Consider the following 20,165-nt stretch of genomic DNA (forward strand, 5'->3'; position numbering starts at 1 on the left):
TAGTAGTAGTAGTAGTAGTAGTAGTAGTAGTAGTAGTAGTAGTAGTAGTAGTAGTAGTAGTAGTAGTAGTAGTAGTAGTAGTAGTAGTAGTAGTAGTGGTAGTAGTAGTAGTAATAATAATAATAATAATAATAGTAACAATAATAATAGTAATAATAATAGTAATAATAATACATAATAATAATACATAATAATAATAATAATGAGAAACATAATGATAGCATAATGAATGCATGTGTTCATAGAATGTGTACACGACATATGGTATAAATCAGCAAAGAGTACAACGTCAGAGGCTTATGGTATTTAGAAAAGGACGGCCTTGACATCAGTATTTGAGAAACGTCCCTGTGGAGATGTACGCTTGTAACGAGGCGCTCATTAAAAATATTCATAAAATCATTGAATTCGGCAACAAACCGCCTTGCATGGTATTGAGGTCTCGGTTTCCTGACCGTATAACGTTCGTGATTTAAAAACTTTCGAATCAATCGCTAGAAACGGAGAATTTCCGGTATAACAGCTTTCATATACTTCAAAAGCTTCGTCAATAGGGATATTATTTTTATCTTCAGAGAATTTTTTCTGCGTTGGAATCTCATTCTTTTCCTCATTCTTATTTGGCACTGATTTTGACGATGATGGTGATTCTGCTTTTAAACTAATTTCCTCAATGCTGGCGCTTTCGCGTGCCAATCTATAATATTTCTGCACGTAGTCCAAATTTACCTGTTCAATCTCGATATTATCATCTTCTGCAGCTTCCCCATCACATTGTATTCCTTCACTTTGTAATATTCTTTTCGGAGTTATCACAGGCTCAATGATTTCAGCTTCCCAACATTCTAATACATCAGGTTCTTCTATGCTATCCAAGGAACCTATTCTACTACCAATCTCTTCATCCTCCATGCTGCTACCTCTTTTTAATCCTTCCTCTGTCTTTCTTTTCTCTTTAATAGTCGTTTCTTTAAGTTCACTTTTGTCAAGAGCTTTAATCACCGTAGGAGGATCATAATGATTACGCAAGTTCGGATCGTACGTGGAAGACGTCAACAATTTTCCATCCTCTGAGACTACGATCTCACCTTTCTCGAACGTCCTTACATTCATCGTATCCTCGACAATCCCTTCATCGTTCTCATCATCCACATCCTCGATACATTGAATCTTTGCGTCAATATCATTCGAGGGATTCCGCGCGTGCGATTTCCCTTGTTTTTTCGCTCGCCTTGCATTGACTCTCTTCGAGTCCATCCGAGAGTTTAAAGCAACCCTCATACCCGCAACGCTATCCGTCTCAGTAAATTCGCAAATGTCACCAACAACATCTTGCTGTTGCTTAGCCAGATTTTTCTTTTTCGTAATATTCAACTCTTCCTGTTGGCCACAAGAATCTGACGAGGACACCGCCTCGTGATCTATCTTACCGCCCAACACGTGTCTGGCCACTCGTCTCCGTGCCTCCGATCTTCTTTTCGCATCCTTCTTTCTTCTCGAAGCTCCACTGTTACTAACTTCCGGCTGCTGTTGTTCCTGTCTACCCTTGATGTTGCTGATTCCTGCGAATTCCCCGCAACTAGCTGCGCGCGACAATGCCGCATTGTCCGCACCGCTATTAACAGATAGTGCAGGCATGGGGTTGCCTTGCAAGTTTTTTGGCGGCTCTTCGTCCATATCATCCTCGTCCTCCTCACAATCCATCGAGATAGCCGATGTGATGAACAAATCAGGCGACTTTTCCCTTCGTAACCACTCTGTTACCGCCTTCATAATCGGATAATCGGATAATTGTGTCTGACTCTCAAAACCAGAATCCTCATTTGTTGCTTCAATCGCTTCTTTACTCAAACGATTGCATACCATTTTCATTTCAAATTTACTCGATATTTGATCATCCTCTGCAACGTTATCACCGTAAGATTCTACTTTCGAATCGTTCGACAGATCTATCTTCTCTATATTTTCAGCCGATTCGTGTATTTTCGTTTCATTTTCTGATTCAATCGTGTTGTTTAGATCTGGGCCAGGTGTTGGTTCTCTCACGAATTTCGCACCCTTCGTATATTTTCGTTTGGATAGATTAATCGATGAAGATGATTTACTGCTCGATAAAGATTCGTGATTCTGATCTTCGCGAATCGGTACATTCTCTATGCCCTTAGGCGTGATCGATCTTGATCTTGTTTTTTCGTCGTTTGATACGGGAGACGGTAGTCCCGAATTTGCCAACATCGTCGACGTATTCTTGTTACTCGAGTCCAGTTGCCCGTTCACCAGGATCTCCCCATTCATTTCGTTGCTCGATCGTTCGCTTAGCTCGTTGGCACTCGATGAATCATTATTTGTTGTTTTGGTAATGCTTGGCAGTTTCTCGATCTCAGTCGCCTCATCGGCGACTTCGTTCGTCAAATGAACTGCCTCCTTATTCTCGAGGAAACAGTTCGTCAGTCTATTCGATTCGTTAACCGAATTGGTAATCGTGTCTAGCGATTTCGATTGACCGTTTTCTAATAAAATCGTTTCTAATTGATGATCAGACTTGATGTTCTCGATCGATTTATCGTTTTGATTCTTCGAATCGTCGGATACGACGCCGTTGCATACCTCGTTTGAATCGTTATCGACGGAGGTCGTGTCCGACGATAACGTGCTCGGCTGGTTTATCGTCGAGCTCATCTCGGACGTATCGTTGGCGGAGGTTGAAATAGCGGGTAGCGAGGTATTAAATTCAACGACTTGTCGCAACTGGAACTCCTGACATTCGGGATTCAACGGCCGGTTGCTAATTGTTGTCGTATTCGTAGTCGAAGTTGAACACGCTGTCCAAGACAGCCGGGAAGACGGTAAACCGGTATCACACTCGGAGCTGTACTCTCCTTCTTCTTCGTCCTCCGTGTTACCCTGTATTTTAATAACAATTTTTTAATCGCTGGTCAATAAATTTATAAAATTGAACTTTTGCTTTTCTCAATAATAATAAATTTTTTATTATTTCTTTTTCTTATTTTTTAGTTTATTTCCACAAGAAATATTGATCTATTTTGAAATCGAAGTGATAGTTTTATTTATAAATACGATTTGATATTNACTTGTTGATTAAAAGAAAAAAAAATGTAATTGATTGATTGCCTTAAGATATTTCTTGCTATATTATATATCAAGGAAAGAAATATCATATAATAACATAAGTCAAATTATTTCGTATTAATGCAATATTCCATTTGCATTCTTTTTTTCTTTTTTTTTTTTTTTTTTTTTTTTTATTTGTCAATTTAAATTTCAATTTCAATTTCAATTTTAACATTATGATAAATATTTATGCTAATGAAAATTCTAAAGATTTTGCATAATATTTTTTTCATTAATATTACTTCATCTATCTAGTTCATAAAATTAAACCAAGATTGCAAAAATTAAATTATTTATAATATTGTAATAAATATTTTAAAATAATTGATTCGTATTTTTCATTTTAATATCGCTTTTTATATACCTTGAAAAAACAATACGTACAAAAAATATATTTTACTTATTTTTTTAGTTCTTACCAATAACTAATTGTTTCTTCGCTAATTGCAAAATTTATCCACTCACCGTAGCAAGTCTTCTTTGTTTCCTTCTCTTTTTTTTCTTTCTTCGCTTGGCACAGGCCGCCGACATGGCCGCAACGTCTGTGGTTCTGATCATGGGCCCACCCTGTATCGTAACACCTTGTACAACAGAAACGCAAACCGATTAAATCTCGTCGCATAAGCCAACCACATCTATTTTAATTTACAAGTTCAACGAAACGTGTATTTTCTCTCTTATACTACTTCGACTCCTAGAATTCTACTTATCAAAATCGGGAATTCAAGGAATAAAAGTCGTTGTTAACGTGTATCGAAGGGCGCGAGTAACTGAACTTGGCTTCTCCATCACTTCCTCGTCCTTCCGTTTCCCGCGTGAGCAATCCCCACGGGACCGAGGAAGTTATTTTAAACCGCTTCTATTTGAGACGCCACCAACGATGGTCAGATCTCTTTGCCAAACTCAAGACGGAGAGATCTCTCGTCGCCCCTCGTACAATTAAAATTAAAAATATTTGATGGCGTGTGTACGATCATCATGGTCGTATCATCCCTTAAATGAAAAACCGGTTTTTCTCGCAAATGGATCAATAATAATGAACGTCACATATGTACGATTATCATCGTGATCCTATCATCCCCTAAGCGAAAAATCGGTTTTTTTTCCCCTTTTGTATAAGCGATCCGTGAATATCATACGTGTAGTAAAATCATATTGGCCATATTATATTGAGGTGAGGAATGCAGTTTTTTCGTATGGATCAAATGTGACCCGTGAACGTCAATGATTGATGAAATAATGCTTTTTTTTTTTTTTTTTTTTTTTTTTTTNTTTTTTTTTTTTTTTTTTTTTTTTTTTTCTTATTCTTTGATGTGCAACGTGCGAGGCAGCGTGCTAATGCTGACGATGGTTTAACCGGAGAATTGGTGATGAAACGCACGGATGAAGATAATTGAGATACGATTGAACATATGCAACGATTGAACACACACATTACGAGCGTGTTAGAGAGTCTTGGACTTTAGTTACGATCGCCAGATGGACAGCGGATATCCTCGACTGAGATTCGCCGAGGATTATTTTTATGAACCACGGCACGCACACGCGGTGGATTGCGTGATGCGAAACCGGGTTACGCGAAACGTTGTCCAAGCTTCTTAAGGAGCTTTCTTCGTCTTTATTTTCGTGACAGGAGACGAGAATTGTTTTAATCTAAAAATAAAAACGTACAATGATTTTGTATTTTAGAAATAAGAAGAAAGACGTATATAAGGATAATTACAGGTCTTACTTCAGATATTATGTATATATATATATATATTTTTTTTTTTTTTTTTTTTTTTTTGCTAATTTTTTATTTAATATAAAATTAAAAGTTTTCCATTAAATATCTAACAGTGATGAATCACATTTAAATATCTCATGATTTTTAATTGTAGAGTCACATGTTTATATTTTAATTTAAAAGTAATATGTCATAGTTTAATGTGCAAAGTATTTGTAAAATAACTTGTAAGACAAACATTTCTTTTAAACGAATTAGATTTCTTAAAAATCAATTTTTTTCAATTTTAAATAATTCTGAATATGTATAAACAAAAGACTACCTAAAATATTGATTATTTTAAATTATATATTTTCTATAAAATATGAAAAATTAATTAATTTTTAAATTAAATACCTTTTAAAAAAATAATGATAGAATGAAATCATACAATAATCAATTATATTCATTTATCAAAAATAAAATATTTTCATTTCTAATAGATATTTTTGCATAACATTTTATAACGTCTTCATCGTCTACATCTAATAAAAATATCGTCAAACTCTTTCTTTCAATAAATCTGTTTCATTCGAGTTAAAAAAAAAAAAAAAAAAAAAAAAGACAACAAACTTCATTCTTGGACAACGTTTTCAAATAATGAAAATGTTAAGGAAAAGGAAACATTTATTTCGTATACATCTTCGCGATCGTATCTAAAGAATAGCGGCTCTCTTTGCGAATTATTACCTTTTACCTTGAATGTGGTAGAGGCACGGCGGTAATAAAACAGCAATGATGCCGATGGACGGGACAGCAGTCATGAATCTGGCTATATCCCTTTCTCCTGGCCGCGCATCCAACCGACACTGTTCTCGTTTAACATTAGAAACAGGTACAATCAAACGTACTAACGCCTAAGCTGACGCAGCACGGGGAAGGAGTGATCGGATAAAAGATTGCGGTGCATTTTATGCTAATGCTTACGATCTTTTTTTTTTTTTTTTAATACATGTTACGCGTGTAATATATTACTTCTTGACCTGGACCCCATCTTGCATGTCGATAACAAATCAAGTTGTGTAACGTACTTCTGACATTTATTGAAACACGAACACGCGTAGCACTTCATCAATCTTTTCTTTGAATTAAAGTATTTTTGCTTAAAATTACGTGGAATTTACATAAGTTTGCTTTTTTTTTTTTTTCTTTTACAAATATTAAATTTGCAAAAGAAAAATTTATGCGAGAATAAGTTGGAACATAAAATTTTCAAGATTTAAAAAGGAATAAAAAAAAAAAATATTTTCAGCAAAGAAAAATATTTTAGCAATAATTTATTCAGCTTATTGATAACTTATTGAAGCTTTCATCAAATGAAATATAAAATGTCGTTCAAGAAAAAAATCCACTTTCCAATCAAACCTTCCCCTCAAACATCATTTAAATCAAAATTCTCAACCAATACCCACCCAAGATTACATGTATTATTTATCTACATTAAATTGATTTAAGAATAGACAGAGCTAAAATCCCCGAATAAAAAAAATTCCCATCAGCGTAACACAGTCAAAATGATTATGTTAGTCGCAAGCGGATTACACAACAACGCGATGCTCCCTCCCCGAAGTGCGCAGATTCTCTCTTAAGCCGCAAGAAAAACAACCTTGGCATGTTCGTCCGTTGTTCCGTCCATCCGTCCATGAACAGAACCAAAGCTACAAGAGAGAGATAGAGAGCGAAAGAAAAATCCGCGGCTAGACATGCGATAGCAATGGAGCAAAGATAACTCTCTTTCGAGAATTCATTGCCAATAACAGAGAAGGAATAAAGAGAAAAGAATAGGGGAGAGCCGAGGAAGACCGTTTTTTTTTTTTTTTTTTCTCTCTACACAGTCTTCTTGTCTTGCTCTTCTCTATCAACTAACCATTCACGTTGATCAAAGGAGGACCAAACATGTAGTGGCCGGGGTACATGTAAGGCTGAGGAATCGCTGGTATCACGTGAGATACGTGTACCGGTTGCTGCATCAACATTGGTTCAAAATAGGGGCCACCGTTCTCCAAGGGTTGCTCTTCCGCTTGTTGCTCATCCCCATATTGTTCCTCCATTTGCTCTTCCATTTGCTCCTCTATCTGCTCGTCCGCTTGCTGTTCCTCCTTCGTATTGGTAAACTCTATAGGTTGTTCTTCCGTTTCTCCGGCCATACTACCGCTGCAACTGGTGCTACCTGTTCCACTCTCGTTGCTGATTCCATTTGAATTCTCCGTTGGTAGAACCGCGTTTTCTTGCTCTTCCATTACTACCATATTTTCCATACTTTGATTGTTCTGTAAATAATAGTGATAATATTTATTAAATTTGTTTAAATAATTTTATTTTGTTTGGATAACGAAATGGAGTTATACATAAAGAAATATAGGAGATACGTTACGTCAAACATAGAAAAATAAAAATTACATTAGACAGATTTGTATAAATATTATCGAACAAAAATTCAAAATCTTTCTTAATTATCCGTACTAAATATCTTATTAATTTCATTAACAATTTAATTGATTCTTAATTCGTTCTGAACAGATATCAATATTATGATTTTTCTTTATCTCGAAATATCTTTTCGAAAAATCTTTAATCGAAAAAATCTATATATCAATATAATATTCAGCTAATTTTTTTAAATTCTTAGATTTAATATCATAATGATTTTTGACTTTTATCCGGTATAAGTGCATTAAATAAAGTACATTCTTTATACCTCGTAATTCATTATACAATACGGCTGATTAGGCAGTTTGGGCACGTAAGTTGGATTAATCCATTCTATGGGCCTAAGAGGCACAGGTGCACAAGGCACAGCCGCCAAAACACTCGGTGCAACTTGAGATTGCATCGGTGCTGGACCAACCAACATCACAGGATATTCGTAATAGTAACCACCCATGTGATCATAAAACGTCCCATAGCCCAATTGAGCGCTGGAATCCATCACTGGTGGATATTCGCCGGTACCACAGTCCCTGTCTAACAATTGTTGATCCTCAGTCGTTTCGCTACCATCTGTAATTAATATAACAAAGTTAAACAAGGAAGTAAGAAGTTAATTTTGAATATTCAACATTGATGATGCATAAAGAAAATAGATATATATATATAAGTTTTGATTGAAAACCGTAGAATTACTTTTGAATCCCTTTAATGAATTTTCTTTGATGAAGAGAAAAAAACGAGATTTTAAAATTATATTAGATATATATAATTCAAGGAATTCAATAGTGAAAGAATTAATTGTAAATTTCATTATATATATATATATATATATATTCTTAATGTTTAATGAAGGAGGATTTAGTATAGAAAAATTTAAGATTCTCGCCACCTGATCGACAACTGATAGACATTGATATATTCACGACTATCATCGCCCATTTGACAAAGCAGTTTTCAATTGTTTATACATGAACAAGATATCACATATTTCATAATAAGATGAAACGAATAAATACTCGTGATTGTGTGAGCAGCGGGCGATCGTGCCTTGATCAGCATAACATTTACGTTGCCAACGAAACGATGATGTACCGATACTGAGCCATTAAATGAGCACTAACTTTTAGCATAAAATACAGATAATTAATATGAACATATCGATGCCAATCAATTGTCGATTCTTTTAAATTCTTATGAGATTTTGCGGTTATAGGAGAAGAAGAAAATTATATATCAAGAAAAAGTTAGAGACTTGAGAACAATCTGATATTTATATATAATATTCAAGTTTCAACAATATTCAAAAATAAATCAATTAAATAACAATTAAATAATTAAATTATAAATTTAAAAATCTCCAAACTTTCCAAAATCTTTTAAATCTGTATAATAATAATTGTACAATTTAAATGAAAAAAATAAATCCTAATCAGAAACATAAATTGAAGCTTGACTCAAGCTCATTGTGCAAATTGAACAAAGAATTTTTCTTTAACGAATATCTTTCACAAAATTTCTCAAGTCTCTCAATTAAGACAAAAGGAATAAGGGATCAACTATTCTAGTTGTCTCTCGCCCAACGTCTCTCAACAAGATACAATGGAGTAACACAGAAAATCATACAAACTTCAAGAGGGTGATAGGGGTAACTCCAAGCAGCTTCCCGGAAACGACGTCACGGCCAGGAAGGCGAACGAGACAAGCCAGAAATTCGATGAAATGCATCACGTTTCTACCTATACCTCTACCTGCGGTGGAATGAGACGCCGATTGGCTCTCGGTGGTCGAGGAAGTCGCGCTGGTGTTCGCGTTTCCGGTCCAGGGTTTCTTCCTCGACAGATAACCCTTTTTGAACAGCATATCCTGACGGGGTGTCGTGATCCTCGTGTACTCGTCCTCGTTAAAGATAATCTTGGGCTGGGACGGTGAACCGGTTGTATCGTCCTTGTGTCGTGCCGCACTACCGGCGTATGCGCCGCCATCGCTACTTCCGGTTCTACGCGGCTTATATCCGCTCTGCCGACCGAAGCTGTGCGTGTTCGTGTCATTCTCCTGCCCTTTCAAGAATCCATTTCGTAATCCTTCTTCTTCGTCCTCTTCGCCGGGTGGAGCTGCAAATTAAATCGAAGAAATATAGTTGGATTCCATGATAGATAATTTTCTCTTTTCATTTTATCATTTATAAATGAAATGATAACATTGATATGAATAGCTAGATTCTATGCCTCATTTTAGCATTTAGATTTTTCTTTTATTTTTTAATTTTATTAGGTTTGTAATCAATCGTTTGTAACAAGAATATATCTTCCTTGATATTTTTGTAAATGAAACGTATAATGGATTAAAATTTAAAACAATATTTTCATCGTTCAAATAATTAATTAGTTAAAGTATATTTTGTGCGCGTAAAATAAAAATTGGATCGATATTAATTATAAACTCTTGTGTTAAATTTATACATATGCATTCGAATAATTTAAAATTACCTAACACTATAATAATATACAATACATATCAACTTTCTCAAGATAACATATATGTACATGTACTTCAATTTCACGATACATTTTAATTAATCAAAGCGAGAAAATTAATAAGATGAAAATTAATAGATTTAACTATCAGAATAGATTCTATAAGTAATATGATCTCTTATGTATAAATTTCAATATTACAAATTACAAATTAATAATTATAGTATTTCAATTAATATTATAAATTAGTTATTGCTGTAAATTTCTATTTGAACTATTTTGTATAATTGAATATGAAATATATATTTCAACCGTCCCCAAATCTAAATATTATTGTTTTCACCTTCTCAATGAAGGTTTTTTACGTAAAACAAAAAAAAAATATGTATATGAATATAATAAATAGTTTTTCGAAAAGTATATTATTAATTAAATAATTATTGATTGATCTTAATATTAACTATTAACTAAACACATATATTTTTTTTAAGAAGATTGTATAGTGATTTTGACGGATAGAGTCAATAAGTACTTATTAAAGTCATAAGAAAGTATAGTGAACGATTTCACAAGCGAAAAGAACACTGGTTCAAGTACCATCGACTCAAATTACAGAGGAATTTGTTATCCGAGTGCAATGGTGTTCGTTATCCACAAACAAATCCTCTTGTATTGGAATGTACATACTATTAGTGATGTTTGAAATGTACAACGATTGAAAGTAAAGGATCGAAGAAATTTCATTCAATGCTTTTCAATTGAGTACATTATTGTTCAAAAGTATGGATTAATCAAGACGAAAATCTATATAATAGAAAATGAATTGAATAAATTGAAAATACAAAGTTTTTCAATATCAAATTTTTAAATAAATTTTAAATATGATGATTAATTAAAAATTTAGATCTTTAAACATAAAATGATTATTCTTAAAAAATTTACATAATTATGGTGTAATAATTAATTATAATGTGTATATATATATATATATATATAAAGTGATTCAAATGCGATAGGGATATGTATTTGTAATAAATTTAATCTTCTATAATAAGAATTTTTTTCTTATCTTAATTTGAAATTTGAGAATATAATATAAAAATTTGATATATAAATTAATTGACACAAATATAATAATATAGATATATTAAAGGATAAAATTTAATTCTTAATTAATGTTTTTAATTAAAATTTCAACAATAGTTTTCTAAACATATTGAGATGATGCCTCTTCATTCTGATACTTAAAAATAAAACGTGATATTTATAAGTGAATAATAATGCGACCTATGTTTATGACGTGATAAATGTTTCTTACATCATCTTGTAGTCCACTAATCTCTAATTCTGAAGCTCTGTATAATTATAAACTACAATTTGAAATGTTTGAAAACTTTCGAATGATAGATATTTCGAATGTAGATATTTTTAATTACGTCACTTATTATTTCCTTCTTCTTAATATCTTCATTTTACTTTATTATGATTCTTTGATCGTAATATTTCAATCAATTATTTTTTTATATATAACAATTTCTATATTTATCATTGCCATATTTTATGATTCATATGTCTGGTAAATGTATTATGTATTATGTAAATATAAATTATCGTAAAATTATTATGTTTATTGGAAAGATAATAGTTTGTAATTCTTATTCTCAATATAATCTGTGAAATTTCTGAAACAATTCATCATAAAAAATAATTTGGATGATAAATAATGATGATAAATAAAAATAAAAAATAAAAACACAATCATCTATTCATATAAATAATGTATTTTCTTTTATAATTAAATATTCTTCAACAAAATTAATTTTTTGAAGATGAAAAAGTCATTACAATTTCATAATTTTAATTGACCATTTCAAACCAATTTGTTTATGTTATAAGGCATTTTATAGCTATATGTAACCAAATGATAATTTTGAAGTTATAAATAATTATAATAGTAAACATTCATGAAATTCGATGTCAAAGAATGCTGATACAAATGCATTGCAATTATTAAATGCCATATTAAGAATCAATACTGATTTCACAACATATACATATATTTTTTTTCTTTTTTTATGATAACATTTATAAATACATATATTTTTAGCATTTTATAAAAAAATGTTTACTAAAAAAGCTATTATAGAATTTAATTTTAATTTATTTAATCATGTTTAATTAAATAAGAATACAATAATAAAAATTTATTTAAGAAAACATTTATAGTAAAACTTCATTTATCAAAATGAAATTTTAATATTCTATTAAATTTTCTACTCGACTGAATCTACTTATCTGAATTTTAATTTTTTATTGTTTCAAAAAAAAAAAACCATAAATGTTACAGAATTGAATTAATTTTATGTTATTTATAAATAACGATACTAATAAATTTTCTTGCATGACAATAATGTGATAATAACACAAATGAAATTTCACAAGTTCTTATCTAATAATTTAATAATAATATATATATATATATATATATATATATATACACATAATATTAATGTGACATAAACCAGAATTATAAATTCTATTAATTATATAAATTTTTTTCTAAACAAGTTTGAATAAATGAAGTTGTATTATAAACGAATACTGTTACATATACTAGAACTGTTAAAAAAAACATTTATAATGTATTATTTTATTTTATTTATTTTATATATATACATAATACATAGCCAAAACATGAAATATGCAAAATCAGTAAGATACAAAGTTTGAGATACAAAGATCACAGAAATAAAAAAATCAAGAACAAAAAAAACAAAAAAACAACTTAACTTGCAAATATACCTAATTTTCTAATGTGATTAAGCTTCTACAGACTAAACTTCTAATTGGTGAAACTAAGCGGGCACTAATGCTTTCAATTTTCTCCACAGTGATAAAACTAAACAATTGATTCTTCTTCATTGTGCAATTTTGTTCTATTTTACTAGCTAACAAAATCCATATTTTGTTATCTACTCTATAACATTAATTCTATTAAATCGTGACTGGTCATGGATCAAACGAAGCGTGTGCGATAATTTTTTTAATCAAAACGAATATGTTAAGTATAATATGTAACTTATTATACCGTAAAATGAGATGAATAGAAATAATAGCAAAATAAAAAGCAAATAAAAGCAAATAATTTATAAAAAAAAATTTGATAAATATCATTGATCTTCAAATTTCTGACAATTTTATTGATCTATTGATTATTAGATCAATATTGTTTTGAAGATAAATTTGTATAGTAAATTTGTTAAATTTAAAATTAATTTTAAATATTTTTTTTTTGATTTTATTTTTCTAATTAAAATTAAGAAAAACAAAATAGCTGTTAATTATGAGTTTTATTGAGTTGAGTGAAAAAAAAGAGGGAAATTTTTTAAAATTGATATAAAACTAAACGTTTCTAAAATTCATGATTTCGATTACTTAAATCTTATTAAATTCTTGGAAAAATAAATTTATCTAAAGACTTTAGAAGTTTTAAAAGAAATATATAATTAAAATGATACAACATCGATTTATTCTTACTTTAAATAGAATTATTTTCTAAAATTAATTCATTTTAATATTAATTTTTCTTCAGAAATAGAAATTTTATTTTTGATGCGAAAAATTATCTTTATTGTTTATTGTTTATTCTATACTATTTATACATTAATACATTTATTTTCCTGAAACATATTATATAAATTCAATAATAAGATTTTTCGTGTTTTAATTGAATCATCGAATATATGTAATAATTTCTTAATTTATTCGAATTTATTATGATTAGATAAAAGTAATCATTATTCAATTTTCTAATGAAAATAAGATCGAATAGTTATTAAAAAAAATTTTATACATTTAAAAATATCCATGCATTCGCAATAATATATATATATATTTAAAGTATTTTTTCGAAACTAAATTTACATACATGTGAATATAAATTAAAAAGAAAAAAACGTGGCATTGAAACATAATAAGCGGAACCATTATTAATAATTTCTGAACAGTAACGAGATTTATTCATTTATTCATTATAAAAGGGAAACGAACTATATTTTTATATAGAAATATTTCTATTCACCCCTTTTTACGGTAAACTATTATCTAAACAGAGACCAGAGCTCAGTTACACAATTATTATTTATCCAACCAATACTATCAGGTAAAATAAGTGACAAGTTAAAATTTTATAATCTTGTAATTTTATTTTTAATTTCCTAATAAAAATTTTAAATTCATGCCTGATAAAAAAAATAAAATGATAATGCAAAATTAGTGTATAAAATTCGTTTGTAGAACTCTTTCCGTTACGTAAGAAAATTTATTATATTAGCATCGGAAACACGTAACTTGTAACTGACCGTTCAATATTGCTAATAATATTAGTTGCACAGTGTAAGAGAGCCTTGAATGTAATAAAAAAGCATCGAGGAAGCTCTTCGCTAGGGACCATGATCAGTCTCTTCCACAGAATTTCCGTACCGTCTTGGTACCTCGCTAAAAGTAGAACGTGATTGGAGGAGCCGATCACGTGGATAACCCTTCGTTGCCGGCGCCACTGCATTTCTGTCCGCGCCCTCTACGTTGGCCGCCTTCCTCGCGAAATCCTCCTTTCCACCCTTCCTTCCCGGTGTATATATCGTACACTACCAGTCAGTCACCCTAGTCTCTCACTCCAACTTCACACTTTGTTCCTCTCTTTCTCTCCTTCCCCTTTCCTCCTTTTTCTCTTCTTAACAAGAAAAAAAAATGAAAAAGAAAAAAAAAAAAATTGAAACTGAACAAGAATGAAAGAGAAATCGGGAGGCTCTTGCACAATGATCGATCGATCGATCAATAATAATATTAGTGAATGAAGAATAGAAATTATAGATTCATAGATTTTCATAGCAACAAAAAATTCATGTAATTTTAACTGGCTTTGTGAATTTGTCAAATTACGAAATTATTTTAACGATAAGTGTTTCGTGTCTATTAACATTAGTAATTTATGACTCGTATAATTTCGTTAACGGTGTCAGTTCAATTGTGCAAGAGTATCCAATAGCCGTTAGTCGTCTTCTTCTTAACCCTTTCTCTATTAGCGATTATACTTGTTCACCACCGAAGCCATCTTAGCATAGCACGAGAGATTATGATCGATGCAACGATCATGTTTTCTATATATTTTATATTGGTATCGTTGAATCGTTTTGAATTAAATTTGTTATATTCTACCATTGTAACAATATATTTTAATATTTTGATATTTTATATATTTTTGATAAAAGGATACCTTCTATTTAGTATCAAGTACCTATCTTAGCACCATATACTACATTTTACTCGATGAAGATCACCAATAAAATTTATTTCTCAAAATACAGAATTCAAATGGCTGAAGAAACCTATAATCCAAACTGTCACCTATATAATTCAACGATACCAATCGAACATCAAAACTGCTAAAGAAAATATTGTCACATACCAAATATCACACTCGTGATTTCCTAAATAAAATCGTACAACAAGAAAAATTATTTCATGCACGCTTTTAAAAATTCAATTGTACAATATAGCATATATATGTACACATATGTACACATACATATATATATATATATATATATGTATGTATATATATGTATATATGTATAAACAAATAAAAAAAAAAGAAGTTTCTATCAACGTAACTGCGTAAAACACGCGTCTCATATAGCCATATCATGCGAATGCTCCTGAACATAAACGGCCGTAGCGAAAGGGTTAAGGTGCCTACGACGATGCACGACACCTCCGGATGGAATTTCTCTTAGGTTCCCTTTCTATTTGCTGTTATATGGTTTAGAAACGTGAATGCCACTGATAAAACGCGCCAAATAAAAGGAGGATGAGGCTGAATAATCTGGTGCACGCGATGCCTCGAGAACGACTGCGGTTGACACGAGGAACAGGGGAGTGGTGGGGGAAGGGCAGGGGGAAAGAGGTAAGAAAGAGATGGAAGATAGAGAGAATGGTTTACTAGCTGGCGGACGTAGCTCATTGGCCGGCGGTCGTGGACTAGAATAGCAACAGAATTAGAATAGAAAACGGGCGAGGACCAGTGTTGGCCATCGGTGATGCTAATCGTGCCGCTGAAGATCGATTCTCTTTACCATTATTTTTCTCTCTTTTTCTTTTTTCTTTTTTCATTCTGGTTCACTGAATTCTGAAGGGAGATTAGGGTGGATGGATGATTAATGAGAAATTTTGCGACGAAACGTTTTGGGTGAAAGTTGTAGACTCGATATAATTTTTTTTTTTTTTTTTTTTGATAAAACGACCGTGATAAATTTCTATTCATATAGTTTCTATCAAATAGTTTATTATTAGTTATTATTATTATATATGTATGCATATAATTTTTGTAAATGATATTTGTTAGAGTGCTAATCAATAAAGTAATTTGAAACTTGATGAAAGTATTTAGGCTCAATGTTGATGATGTTAAATAGATATTGACTTTACAGATGCACAATTTGTAGAGAGTTGCTTCGAAAAGTTTGAAAATTTTTTAAAAGATAACGCCTTTATTTAAAATGAAGACTTATTTAACAAGATATCCTTAATTACTGATTTTGAGGATGTGGACAATTAATTTTTAACAATTTGATAAAAGATGATCATGAAAATGTTTATATAAAACATTTTTTTTTCTTATCAAAATTATTGACAATTATTTGAATAATAATTAGCATCGCTTTGAAAATGGCTGGAAGGATGAAAAATAACTCTGTTTTTAAAGATACGAATTTTTTTAATGTGTATTTTTAAATTATCAGTTTATCTTAAAGTACTACTTACTATTACTTTCTTTATGAATGGTAATTGATAATACGTTTCAAAAAATTAATTAATTAATAAGAAATATTTTTATGTTAATATTTAATATTAATTTAATTAATCGTCAAGTTTCGAAATGTTTAAATTAGTTTTATAATTTCCTAAGAATGGAATAATTTTAAGAATTTTAATAAAAATGTAATGTTTTATTAGAAGTTTTATTTAAATTATTTCTTTTTAATTTGTGACAAATGGTATCATCATTAGATTTCACTTTGATAAATATCTTTCATTTTTAATCTCATGAAAGAAGCAAGAATAGAAATTTAATGAAATAGTTTAAGGAAGTTTCATTCAATTTTAATGTAGACTACTATTTTTTTCTTTTTTTTTATTTATTAAGAATGAAAAATTATCCATAGGAAATTAATTGAAAATTGAATGTAAAGATTTTTTTATTTTTTTCCGATGTATTTCGGATAGTTTGAGAAATGTTTGAAACAAGTTAAGGTTAATGGCAACTATATCATTTTCAAGAATTTTAAAGTGCTATTTTATTAAAGAAGAAAAGAGAAATTTTCTTTCTTTTTATTTGAGATAATATTTTCTAATACAATGTTTTACAACGATCGATTTTAATTAACGTATCCATTTTAATTTTTTACAAAGCTTCCTTGTCCTTGAAAAATCAAGCTTGTATATTATCATATTTGGAAATATTTTTTAGATTCAATAATTTTGAAAGAAGTTACTATAACACAATTCCGATACTCACATTTTCCTATAGTAAGAAAGTCTTTCTAACTATTTTTAAATAATATTATTTTAAAAACTAGCAAGATAATAAACTAAACTTAAAACTAACGATATTTCTATCGAATTTTCTAATCAATGAATCTTATGTAATAATGTGAATTGTTATTTCGAAATAATTTTCTTTAGAGAGTTATTACTATTTTTACTTTCTCACTCAGAAGATAAGATAGAAACTAGAAGATTTGACCTATTTTTAAGGTATTCGAGATAGTATTCCCGTTTCATAATTTCTGATCCTATATTGTATGCAAAACTAGCTTCTTCTAGTAGGTGTTAATGAGATTTGAAGGTTCAACGTACCGAGGTCGATCGGAGTATTTTAAGTAACAAATAGAAAACACTTCGAACGCTTCGCTTCATCTACTTATATCCATTATGTCAACAATTTTCTTACACAGATGAAAAATCATTGTCGATCATCAATCATCAAAAATCAAACGAGAATTAGAATTGTCACCAACCTCGGAGAATAAAATCATTGCCGCATTATTCTCTTCAGAAAAATTATTAAAACGAATTCACTCGTTTCTCTAATGAAAGATCCAAATCGGAGAGCCGAATCCAAACCTCAATTAAACCACTCTGAATCTCTCGAGACTGAAAGTCTCGAAGTAAAACAATCTGATCTTTATCTGGTATAGTTTTATAATATATTACGTTTATCATCGACGATTGTTAAGAAAACAAACGGATAGATGTACCGTACGAAATGATTACTACGTTTAAACGATTGATCACTAAACAAATTGATACGCCAAAAACAATACGTCCCGGGTAAAAATAAAGCTGTGAAATTCGTAAATTTATCGCGCAATCTCACTCGGATGCCAAGTAGGTTGTGCACGCCACGCCGTTACATTGTCGAGTTACATAAAACACCTCTGCGTTTGTCATTTTCTTGACAGACGTTAGGGTTTATCAAGCATGGAATAACGGGTAAGAATGTATGTACACACACATTACGCACACATTAAGATCGTATATTATTTTGGAACGTAAGGAACGTATAATAAATTTAACAACGGTGATTAAATTTTAATCGAAGGAAAGGAATATAGCGAAAACTTGTTGCACGAATATTGTATACTTATTTTTAATATATTTGAGAAAAGTAAATCTATAAGTAATAGTAAATTATAAAATTATATGATTGTATGGATTTATAATAGATAGAAATATAATTTTACCAAATATGATCTTTATATAATATAAAGAAATAATTAAGAATTTATTTATTGCAAATTTCACAAAAAATAGATGCACAATATTTGTGTAGAGAAGTATAAGATATTTCCATTTTTCCATATTGACTTGATATTTGACTAAAAGGAATATAAAGTGGTAATTGAAAATGAAAATACTCTGTTAACATCTAAAGATATATGGATTTTTTAAAAAGATAATAAATTTTTATTAACCAATGTTGTGATAATGCAAAAATTAAATAAGAAGATTCTTTCTAATAATTTATAATTGATTGGTTATATTTTTAAGCTGTTTCTTCTGTAAAAAGTAAAAAAAATTTGATCTATTGTATTTTTTTTTTTTTTTTTTGTTACTTTTCTTGAATATTTCTGAAGAAATTGAAATTGAAGAAAAAAAGATTTATAGAAGTCGATGATCAAATATTTGTACAGAATAAATATTTTATAAGAAATGGATTTAACAATTTATAATTTCAGGAACAATTATTTATTATTTAATTTATTATTTATTATTTTAAAAATATATCATAAAATTAAATTTAACTTTCTTAAAAAATATTTCAAAATACTTCAAAAATTTTCAATATATGAAAATAAATTCAATAATATAATATAATATCGATATATTACTTTTAATTCTGGAAATATTTTATCGAAAATGCATCCATCAATACATTGAAAAAATTTGAATCGTTCGTTAGAATTAAAAGATTTCTGTTCAAGAATAGTCAAATAGAATCGATGGCTGGAAAAGATGTATATATCTGTGGCAAGAACACGCGGAGAAATGTTAGGAATGAAGAAGCACCGCAATTATGGCACTCTCACTAAATAATACTAATTTCTGTTTCTCGACCAAGCATTTAAACCACGATACTTAATCAATGATGTATACATGGAGAGAAACCGCGAAAGTTGTTTCTCTTTATCGATGCATGCAAATACACTATTCTACACTTGTTAACAAAAGTTAAGAAACAAACTAATCATTTCGTGCATAAATTAAATTTATTTTTTATTTATTTTTTATTTAGTTTTTGTGCAAACATATTCGAAAAAATCTTATTTCCAATCTATGAAAAATATTAATTTGCAAATTAATAATTTCTTAACGTTTGTCAATAAATATATTTAATCCAAACATTTATATTACAATTTTGAAAGAAAGATATAGAGATAACTTCTAAATAAAAAAAGGAGATAATTCTAAGTCCTATTATATTTACTTTACTGGAGTTAAATTATGATTTAAATTTTTATTATTTTCCATTTTTTTTTTTTAATAAAATTGGAAAATATTGAAAAACTTTGATAAGAAGTTTCATCTACAATACTGATGATAATGAACTTGTAGAACAACATTGGAAAAGCAATATTGACTCATGTCTAAAGTTTTATCTTTATTGAAGGCAACAATGAATAACATTGTCGTCTCTCTGTTGCAAAATAAATACCAAATTGTAAAAATATTTTATCTAATATATTGAATCAACATACTCAAAGAAACTAGGTGCAATTACGTTTTATTTCTAACGAAAAAAA

At 29.7% G+C, this 20,165-nt stretch overlaps 1 protein-coding gene across 7 annotated transcripts in view; it reads right to left on the bottom strand.

Moving 5' to 3' along the window:
• Positions 1-104: 104 nt before the first annotated feature.
• The window catches only part of LOC122710467, a 53,836-nt gene continuing 33,775 nt past the window's right edge, over positions 105-20,165 (bottom strand). The window contains exons 1-8 of one of the 7 annotated variants that reach the window (XM_043928336.1): positions 15,475-15,674; positions 15,269-15,290; positions 14,295-14,533; positions 9,070-9,438; positions 7,596-7,897; positions 6,765-7,167; positions 3,598-3,713; positions 105-2,904 (exon numbers count right to left, since the gene is read on the bottom strand). In XM_043928336.1, coding sequence (XP_043784271.1) covers positions 400-2,904; positions 3,598-3,713; positions 6,765-7,167; positions 7,596-7,897; positions 9,070-9,187 — 3,444 coding nt within the window. In that variant the 5' untranslated portion in view covers positions 9,188-9,438; positions 14,295-14,533; positions 15,269-15,290; positions 15,475-15,674 and the 3' untranslated portion in view covers positions 105-399. Of the gene's footprint in view, positions 2,905-3,597; positions 3,714-6,764; positions 7,168-7,595; positions 7,898-9,069; positions 9,439-14,283; positions 14,534-15,268; positions 15,291-15,474; positions 15,680-20,165 lie in introns of those variants that run through there. The other 6 variants (XM_043928334.1, XM_043928329.1, XM_043928331.1 and 3 more) reach the window with 6 other exon arrangements.

Source organism: Apis laboriosa, unplaced genomic scaffold (genome assembly GCF_014066325.1).
Source record: "Apis laboriosa isolate Shangri-la unplaced genomic scaffold, ASM1406632v1 scaffold14687_cov151, whole genome shotgun sequence".
Taxonomy (NCBI): domain Eukaryota; kingdom Metazoa; phylum Arthropoda; class Insecta; order Hymenoptera; family Apidae; genus Apis; species Apis laboriosa.